At 34.9% G+C, this 11024-nt stretch overlaps 2 protein-coding genes across 5 annotated transcripts; one reads left to right on the top strand and one right to left on the bottom strand.

Annotated features, from left to right (window-relative positions):
• Nucleotides 1-1094: 1094 nt before the first annotated feature.
• Nucleotides 1095-6139, bottom strand: LOC126598589 (uncharacterized). Of its 4 annotated transcripts, XM_050264960.1 has the most exons (4): nt 4553-6139; nt 3475-3986; nt 3168-3383; nt 2397-3066 (listed from the first exon to the last, which is right to left on the bottom strand). In XM_050264960.1, exons 1-4 carry the CDS (start codon nt 4638-4640, stop codon nt 3052-3054), a joined length of 831 nt encoding a protein of 276 aa, XP_050120917.1. In that variant the 5' UTR covers nt 4641-6139; the 3' UTR covers nt 2397-3051. The 4 variants fall into 4 exon arrangements, 3 of the variants coding, with proteins under 3 accessions (XP_050120918.1, XP_050120917.1, XP_050120916.1); XR_007614890.1 differs by lacking the exons at nt 2397-3066; nt 3168-3383; nt 3475-3986 and adding exons at nt 1095-1934; nt 2241-2390; XM_050264961.1 differs by lacking the exons at nt 2397-3066; nt 3168-3383; nt 3475-3986 and adding exons at nt 1123-1934; nt 2036-2390.
• A 139-nt stretch (nt 6140-6278) lies between these two features.
• Nucleotides 6279-7389, top strand: LOC126598594 (subtilisin-like protease SBT2.5). The gene is made up of 3 exons (XM_050264968.1): nt 6279-6482; nt 6664-6811; nt 6928-7389. The coding sequence occupies exons 1-3, from the start codon at nt 6406-6408 to the stop codon at nt 6988-6990; spliced, it is 288 nt and encodes a 95-aa protein (XP_050120925.1). The 5' UTR covers nt 6279-6405; the 3' UTR covers nt 6991-7389.
• Nucleotides 7390-11024: the final 3635 nt, after the last annotated feature.

The raw sequence follows: 11024 nt of genomic DNA, 5'->3' as shown, positions 1-11024 counted from the left end.
TTGGAGAGCAAGTTTCTCTCCTCCTTATTACTATAAATAAAGGCACAAGGACTGGGGAATTAACACACAATTCCTCAAGCCTATTCTATACTCTCTCTTTTTCCCTTTGCCGCACCTCTCTATTAAATATAGGCCACAACAATTATGACATTTTTTTAATTTTCAAGTTGTTAAAAAAAACATGTAGATGGGTAAAAAAAAATGGTAAATGGATAAAAAAATGGGTAAACGGGTATATGCTGTTACGGTCAAACAGATACGCAATTATGAGTATAGTTAACCATTTATAAATGGTTATGAGTATGAGTATAATCGTTTATGCAATTATCCAACAGATAAATGGTTATGCAGATAAGAGATTAAACAATTATGAATAAATAAATGTAGTTACCGTCTGCCATAACTGTTGCACATCCTTATACATGACCGACCATTTGGACGGGGGTGCCCTTCATAATTGGTTGTGCATTTACTATGCGGATATTTGACTTTCAAGTCAGTGCTATATTGGCTAGTTATATCAATAACAAAAGATGACATATTCCAAGTCAATGGTAGACAAAGTTGGTTTCTTGATTTTCTCTTTATTCTCTTTAATAATCGATTTATAAATTCTTCTTTTAAAAAATGAACAGGTACTGCCTCTGAGCTTCGTGCTAGTCTTTAGTACTAATTGCAACTAAGGGTCCGTTTGTTGCGCCAGATTGTCTCGGACTGGACTAGCTGTAAGTACTAAGCTGGACTGGCTTAGACTAGACTAAGCTAGACTAACTTAATGAAGCGTTTGTTGCAGTGTCAGACTAAGAAGCAGGATAATAAAAGTAGTATTGTTCACCAGATTTGTGTTTGCTTAGATTAGGACTACAAATTTTTGCCATTGTGTAATAGAGTAATGCTACAAATCTCATGATATGGGTTAATTGGAGCATATTTTTGTCATGTATATTATGAATCTTAAAAAAAGAGGACAATTGTTTTGTTTCTATTACCTGCTAATAGAATTAGGACATACTATAGTTGGGACATACTATTTATAAATAGTTGAGTTTAATTTGCAAATGTAGCTTGGTTTAAACTTTATCACCCAAAAGAAGAAAAAGAATAATGTCCAATACATGCAACTTCAACAAATACAAGTACATAAGAAGATACTTGTGACAAGTCAATCTTTGCCATTGATTGACTCTTAAAACATCATTCACTAAAATTTCATCCAGGATATTTTACAAAATGCCAGTGAACTATAATATAGCATTCCAAAGTAGATCTCTATAATTTACAAAATCCTAGTTAACATTAGCCAAAATACTTTATAGTGCAAAGCTAAGTTATACGCCATAACATAAGATTGTACGATTGATAAAATACATCCATGTCAAAAGGCACCACATAATATACTCATCCGCTTGCTTTGTCGCTTAAAAGCCTTTGGACGAACACTTTCTTGAGTTCCAATTTGATTGCCCTGAACACTCCCACATTTTGTGGTTTTTCCAAAATAAGAGACAATGCATCAATTTGATCCATAGGAGAAAGACACATTGCTTCAAGTTCGTTAGCTATGTCACTATGATCTACAGTACCTTGAACTAAAGCTTCAGTTACCATTTGCATCCTCTTCCCACTTTCAACATAAAAATCTTTTAGTCCACTGATAATTGCCTCGGTTCCATCACTTGAACTTCCCACAACTCTTTTCCTCTTTCTTTGGCTATTTTCAGATGAGGTGCTTTGTTGGCTTTGTTGGTTCATTGAAGAAACAAATTTTCACCTCCAATATCACTTGCACCAACTTGATCATGACTTTGTTCCTCCACCATTTCAGCAAGGGTTTCGGCTACATTACCCGTAGCCCGATCTTTTCCAAATATATATGCAAATCTATCATACAGTAGAAAAGGTTTGCTTTTCCATCCATTGGCTTCTTTATTTTTCTAAGATTATATCAACATAGCAAAACTAAAATTTAGCATGCGTAACACATATAGCAGCAAGAATATAACTAATGTATAAATAAAATAGGATATGAACCTACACATAAGTTTGCCATGCGTCATCACTGTCAACTTCAACGCACTTTTTGACATCATTCCATGCAAATCCACTTGTGTTTAACATGTCAACAACCAAACTATATGTTTTTTTCCATTTCTTCAACTTTGACTCAATATGTGGAGTTGCCTTTATATTGGAATGAGGACATAAAACATTGACAGATTTCGCTATTTCAATCAAAGTACCTTGTTTGAAAGCACCGGTGTCACACCGTTGCTTCCGAGCAACAAAATCCTCAAGAACAGATAGTAATGTTTCTTCCTCAAATGCTTCCCATTTACGCCTTCTTCCTTTTGGCTCTTGAGTAGCATTCAAAATATTGTCGTTATCCATACCTAAACAAAAAATATTTGAATTTACTAAAATACAATACAAATAATCAATTTGCATAATATCCAATCAATTTGCATAATATCCAATTAATTTGCATACCATCCAATCAATAAAAAAGTTTTAACATTCACTGATGAGCAATCTAATCATTTTGCTAATATCCAACAAATGCATGATAAAAATGAATACTAAAATAAATCGTTATCATTAACACATATAACTAGTTCGGTTGCTGGTTCCTAATTGCTCTCCACTCATTATACATTTCCTGAGCCATGGCATTCCTCTTTGCAGTCCACTAGTCATATGTTTCAACACTACCAACATATTCACCTTCTTCTGTACTTTGTCCATTTTCTATTATTGGCAAATTCTCCATTAGATCTACAGACATCTCTTGCCTAATAAGATTGTGTAGTAGGCAACAAGCGGTAATTATTCGACCTTGTGTCCTTATCAAATAGAAAGATGGACTCCTTAGTATCGACCACCTTCCTTTTCGCAAGCCAAAACAGCGTTCAATTACATTCCTTGCCTTAGAATGATTCATGTTAAAATATTCTTCCTTATTAGAAGGTGTTCGTCCCTCCCATTCAGATAAATGATAAGGTATTCCTCTATAGGGTGCAAGGAATCCTTCACCATTTGTATAACCACCATCTACTAGGCAATAATAACCTAATAAAAAAAACAAACATTATTAGCGTTTTGTAGTTGACAAACAAAACTAGACCTAACTTACAAAGTTGAAACTAACTAATAGTCTTACTCGCTGGTACCTTAAAACCATTAGGCCTAGTAATTGCATCATGTAGCACTCTAGAGTCTGATGCCGAACCCTCCCACCCCGGAAACACATATATGAACTGTATATCTCCTGAACACACACCTAACACATTAGTTGCGACTCGACCCTTTCTTGTTCGGTATCTTGGTTTGTCAATTTCAGGTACATACACATCAATGTGTGTTCCATCTAATGCTCCCAAGCAATTCTAAAAAAAAAATAAGTTTTTGTTAATTTATACAAAGGGAATGAAGAGTTAAAGCTTAGGGAAAATGAAAAAAAAAAAATTATCATCATACCTTAAAACATCGCCACCTAGGATTTGTAGAATCAATAGGCACAAGCTGAGGGACTTTTAGTAGGATACCTTGTAATCGCAAAATTCCTTGCAATATGCTATTGAAATACCTACTCATAGTCTCTCCCGATTTATAAAATCTACCGCCAACACTACGATTCTTAGTATGATGTGCTAGTATTTGTAAAGTCATACACACCTGCTCCTCTACAGACACCAAACCATTCGTTTTTACCCTCCCATCTTGACAAAGTAATTCACATAATATGCCAAAAGTCCTTCTATCCATTCTCAATTCGTTGACACATTCAATATCAATATTCCCTATTATACCATTCAGATAACACAAACTAATCTCTCGTCTAACAAGTGAACGGTTAGTCAAAGTGCGTCGTTCAACATGTCTCTGTTTAGCCCTTAGCATCAGCAACACAAGAATCGTACAAATGCAAATTGTCTTTAAATGAGACATCTGTAACAATAAGACCAATAAAAGCTTCCTTCGCTCCATATCTATCCAAACAAAAAAAAAAGGGAAAAAAATAAGGACATTATATATGCAGAATACACACACACTATCCTTTCAAATGTGCAGAATACACACACACAGAGAGTACACAAACACACACACAAACACACACACACGCACACACACACATAAATAACACACACACACACACACAAATTACACACACACACACAAAGTACACAAACACACACATACACACACACACACACAATCCTTTCAAGTGTGCAGAATACACACACACACACACACACACATAGAGTACTCCCATTGTTGAAACCCTAAATTTTAAAAATCGAAAACAGCATGTGGGTAGGACTTCCAAGTTTCACAACTTTGACATCCTAAATTCCCAAGTTCCATCTCATCTTATGAAAACCCCAAATTCTAATCTCAATTTCACCTAAATATCAAAACCTTAATTTTTTTCAAGTGTAGAGGTCTATGATTGAAAATTTCTCAAACCCAAAACAACAAAATCAAATAAAGCCCAGTTAATATCACAAAGTAATCCACACAAATCGACAAAATAAATCGAAGATTCGAAGCTTACCAGACAACTCGAGGCAGATGAGGGTGAGCAGATGCAGATGAGCGAAGACGCAGCGATGGGGGTGAGGTGGACGACGATGAGGGAGCATGGCAAGGACGATGATGAAGGAAGACGCTGAGATGAGGACGATGAGGGCGATGAAGGAAGATGCAGAAAATCTCTCGTGTTTTCTCTGGCTTATGAGTCCACCCAAAATTGGGGATCCTCGTTAAGAACGGCTAAGGAGGTGTTTAATCCGAGCGAATCCCTGCTAAGCTCATTAAAGCTAATCCTGGTGCACACCAAACAAAGGACTATAGTCTAGTCCAATCCAGTCCAATCAAGTCCAGTCCTTCTTAATCATGTCAAACAAACGGGCCCTAAGAGTCTACGACTATATATAAATATATAAAATAGCAAGCCCTTTAATAAGAGGAATTCTCTTTTTTTTTTTAAATAGGAACACCTTCTTGACAATTGGATTGACTTTAATGAAATTGTGTGATTGATATTGAATCACAAATCACACAATCTCAACCACACAATTTCATTAAAATCAAATTCAATAATTAAAAAAACGTCCCTATTTTTTTTTGAAAATTAAGGATTCCTCTTCTTAAAGGATTCCTATAAAATAGATTGCAAATGTTCTGTAAAAAAACTAGTTCAATAATAAAAAAGAGGTGTTGACTTTTATACCGCAAGCGTGTGGCCGACATTTCAAAATGGTTTTTCAAACACTAGGTGAGAAATTTCCAAGTGTGAATGATGGAACTTCCTTTGATGTAACCATGGAAGTATTCCCTTTACTTGGTAAGGCATGTAGTCTTCCAATTAATAGATATTTTAGATATCAATCTCTTCCCCATTATTTTCCAAAATGTATGCCAACCATTTTTCGTATCACTTTCATTATGAGAATCGTGTAAAACTTATGAAATAATTGAAAAAAAATATTGGAAGAAATTGATATTTTACTATAAAACTAGCTGATAATATGAAAAGTAGTCACAACTAAGAATAAGCATATTTACACATGCAATATCCCTTATTTTTTCGATATGAGATGCATACTCTCAATGTAACATCCCACATCGTCCAGGGGAGTGGATCCTCTAAGCCTTATATGTATATTCCCATCTCTACCTAGCACGAGGCATTTTGAGAGCTCACTGGCTTCGGGTTCCATCGGAACTCCGAAGTTAAGTGAGTTCGCACGAGGTCAATCCCATGATGGGTGACCCACTGAGAAGTTCTCGTGTGAGTTCCCATAAACAAAACCTTGAGGGAGTGATCGGGGCCCAAAGCTGATAATATCGTGCTACGGTGGAGTCAAGTCCGAGATGTGGTAGGGGCCCAGGCCGGAATGTGACACTCAACAGGTGTGATTATGTGCATTATTATACCCCTAACATAATTGACTAAATAAGTAAAACAACTTAGTACTATGACCTAGTAGTATTTATCTTCATTTGTAAGTAAGAGGTCTTTAGTTCGAATTTCGCAGATGACGAGTTCAACACATTGAGTATAAATATATCGTTGTATTAAAAAAAAACTAATTAATTAATATTTTCTAGTAAAAATAGTGAAATTTAAATGTCATAACAGTTTAGAATTCACTCATAAAATATAAGTATATCATATAATTTCATTTCATGGAGCATGAATTAGCACAATAAGTATTTAATAATTTTATCCTAGAAGTACACTTGGGCATCCCAAATGAAAAAGAAAATGGCTTCTTGTGATGACTTCAAACTATAAATAACCATATCATTCAGAACTAGCTGAAGGCCATATTGTATTGTATACGAGTCAATATATAACCCTAGCAGAAGAACAAACTCACCAGAAAGGTAGAATAGCAGCAAATGGAAGGTACAAAAAGTGAGTTATATTTTGTTTTCATGAACTATGATCCTCAGTACGAACGCCTTCGAGCTGATCGGTTAGTACTATAGAAAAAAAAAAACAAGAAAATAAAAAAAAAAAACAAAAAATAAAAAAAACAAAAAAAAAAAATATTATTATACTCTTACTAACTTCTACTTATTTAATATATAATTTTACCACATTTTATACTTTGCTTCATACAAATAAATTATGCTAATTATCTATAATATATATAGAACAAAAGGAGGAGCAAATGAGCTAGATTTGTACCTAAGCCGGAAGCATGACCAGTTGTTGGCAAGAACCCTTCAGCCAGGAAGCTACAAGAAGACATTGTCTCTCGTCATTGTTGATGGGTTTTCTGTGGAAATTACTGAGGACCAGGTCTGATTAATTTAGATAATTAATAATGCACCATTAATTATTGATTAGTGTTAGTATTTCTCTGTTGTGGGTTGAGTTTAATAATCTTTTTCCTTTTCCTGTTTTGTTTTTTTCAGGCCAGTGTGCTTAGATCTGCGAAAGAAGTGAGACTGGTGGAGAAAAATCAAGAGCTTGCTTAATGTAGCAGACAGAAGAGGCTTAGAAAGTGTGAACGGGAAATGGGTTCGTATGGGAGCTTCTGTGGCTGCAGGTTGATTGGGGTGTGATTTTGGGTCAACCTAAAGATAATAATTAACAATAATGTTTCTGGGAAAAATCTAGGAAGATTTGTTTGAGAACTCGATCAGTTTACGGATGCTAGCAATATAATATCACCTATTTAGTTGAAGTGCTTTTGGAGTTGCGATAACTCTCTCTCTCTCTGTTTGGGATCCAGTGAGTTCTCACCTATAAAACCATTCTCATTACTGAGTTAACTATTACACTAAAGGAGGTATAATATAGTTATTGGTTGTCTGTCATGTATTATTTCTCGTTTTGGAATATATCGATCTCGTTTTCGTTGGTTTCTGGCTTAATATCCGGTGTGAGAGATAAGTTTACATGCAAGAGTTTTTCTCTTCATATATATAAATAAGAATTTCTATTTCATTTTATCTTTAATATTGGGAGAGTATAGAATTGAATTGAATTTCGGGTGCATGTTAACCACTTAAACCATTCCTTAGAAAATGAAATGAAAGAAAATAGAAAAAAATTCGATTCTAATCATATCCATATATGTAATTCTCAATACTGGTATGATCAAACTCGTTTTACTAGTAATATCATAAGGGTTCAGCGGCATCTTCCCTAATTCATCCTCTCATAACCTACTACTCATTATACTATCCGTCAGATATAACGATTTAAGTGATGATTAAACTCATTTTAGTCTCCACTCACATGGGTTTTGTTTGGTTTAATAAGAGGCCAATTAAGCAATTGTATATGAGACTATATACTAGTATATATTGTGCTTATTAGTTTATTGAAACAGTCCCGCGAGTGTATTTTAACAGCCACTCAAACGAGTCACCACATAAATAAATAAAAAAGAAGAAGAAATAAATACCAAAAAGAGAGGAAAGAAGAGAGATTCCTTCCTCCTATAATTTGAGCAGGAACAGGAAATGTTGGCCCTGGACTCCCACCACCAGCAGCAGCAGCTGCTACTTTATCTAGTTAAGGTTATAAAGCGAGCATGGCAGATATGGTGGTACGACTTCCATTTTTCAACAAAGTTTTGAGAGACCCTGACATATTCATGTGCATCAGTGCATGTACCAATTCATACTTCAATTCAATCAGAGTACTGACCCTTGACTCATCACATATCCACATGCTGCAATATCGTATACGATACTAGCTTATTAGGCCGATAAATTATTGTATGGTATTAAAATTCAACGTGGGGTAAGCAATAGATTTATATTATAATATTATAGTACGTGGTTATTAACATTTTTTTTTTTGGATAAAGCGAACTGATTATTAATATTAAGCTCTAAATTTTGCATGTCTTTTATTTATCTTATACTATGTGACAATATTATTCGAGCATCATTCAGCAACTTTTCCACTAGTCACCTTCATTTTACATGTGTATGTTTATCCTCCTTACTAAAGTACTAATTTCATTTCACATATATACCATCTCTAACTCCTTTTGGGAAAAAATAATAATCAAATGCTCAAAGAAAAAACATATTTTCCCACTCTTGAAACGTGAAAGTTGCTAGTTGAGCAATGAAATTGATAGAATACCAAATATACGCGGTTCACTTGCATTAAGGATGCCATTAGCTAGGAAGAAAAGGCACTTTGTCATGTAATGAAAAGATTTCATACAAGTAATAATTTTGTTGCCGTAGCTTTTAGACAATGGAGGTTCGTTGGGATAGATTAGTCAGGCAAAACCCATCGCACGAAATCTTAAATAATGAAAACACAATTCTGTCGCGCAAAACAGAGTTAAACCGCCAAATATATTCTTTAGGCGAACGTGTGTGCTGACCAAATTGATCCGACGGAATCATCTTGCCTGACAAAGATATCTGTTGGCCATCAAAGAATTAAATAATGTAATGACCTTGATCCAACGAAAAAGTCGACAGGGCAACTCCAATAACCAAATTTAAAAAATAATAAACTTTTGTGCGTCGGGCTAATATTTTCTAATTAAAAAACAATATTAACAACATATATTAAATATGAAATATTTTAAATTGATAATCAGGTTTGTTCATCGTATTTTTCTAGGGTTTGAGGATTGTATTTGTAAAAAATCAACAAAATCAAAGTTAAAACGACCATTAAATCATGATTTTTCTTTTCTAACCGTTGAATGATTTTATTCTGTTATTTAATCTCTGAATGTTTATTTTTGTTGATTTTTGGCGTATGACATCTCGAAGTATATGCAAACATGTTTATATCTCTTCCAACTACTAGTTCTAATATTACCATTGTAAATCTTATGCACGCTGCGAACGCCCACAATTGGCTACCAAGCTCCTTCCTTTTCTCGCACTTTTTCTCTAATTTTTACCACCAATACTACTCCCTAGTTCTCCATAATTGAAGCAAATAATAGGGCCAGTTTGGTGGAAGTTCGTTGGGAAAGGTTGGTCGCCCTAAACCATAATTAAGCCTTTCACGACGGAGAGAAATAGTGAGCCGATGAAACAGTTCGTCAGTTAAAGTTGACCTAGTCAACGAACCAGTTTTTCGTTGTGCAAACCTTTAGGTATTACGTGCCATTTTGTTTTTCTTGGTGCCAAGATCTTGTTCGACGAATGTAACCTTGCCCAACAAACTTGTTCCGTCTCGTACAAGGTTTCCATAAATCCTTTGCCCTATCAACTGAAAAATCCGTCTGGTAAAGAGCCTTTACCCGACAAAATCTTCTCTGCTGGGTAAGATTTTGTTCAGCAAGCCCTATTTTCTGGTAGTGTATGATTAATTAATTCATGAAGAGCCAAATTGCAAATTCAGCAGGAAACCTGTATGTAAAACGGAAGGGCACAAACCCGCCTCTCTACTCCCTTTGACTCAAGTCTTGAAAGGAGCAAGTACTGTATACACAAAGTACGCCATCATAGTATTACAAATTCACATAATTTAGTACATGTGTAATACTGAATCTTATATATGTTTACTGATTGGGGTCTAGAATTTGAATACTATAAGTTATAAGGTAATGCTAGGTAGACCAAATTTTTAAATCAAATTTACAAAGCAAATGATATGTCGCCAATAGTAATAATTCAATCATTAACAACCACTTCATTTGGTTACGAAATTTGGTTTAAAAAATTTGATCTCCCTAACAATACTCCTACAAGCAATGTGAAATCATGTTTACATGACATATATGCATGTGGTGTATTGATGGATATTTTCAGATAAGCACGTTTCGTATCCTTTTCGAATTCAATTTCTTATTTTTAAGACCAATAAGAGTATTAAGTAATTTATTAACACTGGTCTTAAAAAAAAAATTTAAAAATAATAAATAAAAAAACGTGATCAGCATAACTTGAGCAATGGCATGGATGAAGAATAAGTGTCTAAATACGTATACTTCTCATCGGGCAAATCATTACAGTTGCAGATTACGAGAGAGAAAGGGGGGGGGGGGGGGGGGGTTTGGAACATCGAACATGTATCTAGCATACGAAATAGACATGGAAACCAAACTCATCATTAATTAGCGGTGAGTTACTTGCCCACTCATATGATACTTAGTTCGTTTAGTTCATTGTACTAGTCAAAGTTGACATTTTCCCAAAGTGAGGCCAAATTGTTTCCGTATATATATGTATGATGCATGTGCGTGCATATCTGTGTGAGCATGCATGCATATTATATGATATTTTCTCAAAAATTACCCGAGTAAGAAATGATAATAGTACGCATCACTAACCCTTCCAAAAGCAAATTTCAAAAACATCTGGGATGCATGACCATTGATAACCGCCATCAAATGCCATTGCCATATAATAAGCAAGACACTTTTTGTTTACTGACCCTCAAGCCCTCGAGATTTGCCATGTATGGCATTCGTCGAAGCCCTTGAGGGAGAGTGAGCAACAAAAATGCCTTGGGGTCTTTTTGTCCGTCGATGAAATTCAAAGCCTGCTACAAATTAAGGCAAAAACCTTCACAAGCC

This window comes from Malus sylvestris, chromosome 14, assembly GCF_916048215.2.
Source record: "Malus sylvestris chromosome 14, drMalSylv7.2, whole genome shotgun sequence".
NCBI lineage: Eukaryota > Viridiplantae > Streptophyta > Magnoliopsida > Rosales > Rosaceae > Malus > Malus sylvestris.
The sequence above is the reverse complement of the archived record's forward strand: the minus strand, read 5'-3'. Positions and strand labels throughout refer to the sequence as shown.

What these genes read in the sequence shown, in the direction of transcription:
- LOC126598594 (XM_050264968.1), top strand. Translation starts at nt 6,406, where the DNA reads ATGGAAGGTACAAAAAGTGAGTTATATTTTGTTTTCATGAACTATGAT. An exon ending in GAACGCCTTCGAGCTGATCG is followed by an intron (nt 6,483 to 6,663) that starts GTTAGTACTATA and finishes TAATATATATAG; the next exon opens with AACAAAAGGAGGAGCAAATG. An exon ending in TGGAAATTACTGAGGACCAG is followed by an intron (nt 6,812 to 6,927) that starts GTCTGATTAATT and finishes TGTTTTTTTCAG; the next exon opens with GCCAGTGTGCTTAGATCTGC.
- LOC126598589 (XM_050264959.1), bottom strand. Translation starts at nt 4,640, where the DNA reads ATGCTCCCTCATCGTCGTCCACCTCACCCCCATCGCTGCGTCTTCGCT. An exon ending in CATCTGCCTCGAGTTGTCTG is followed by an intron (nt 3,987 to 4,552) that starts GTAAGCTTCGAA and finishes TTGTTTGGATAG; the next exon opens with ATATGGAGCGAAGGAAGCTT. An exon ending in CTAGGTGGCGATGTTTTAAG is followed by an intron (nt 3,384 to 3,474) that starts GTATGATGATAA and finishes TTTTTTTTTTAG; the next exon opens with AATTGCTTGGGAGCATTAGA.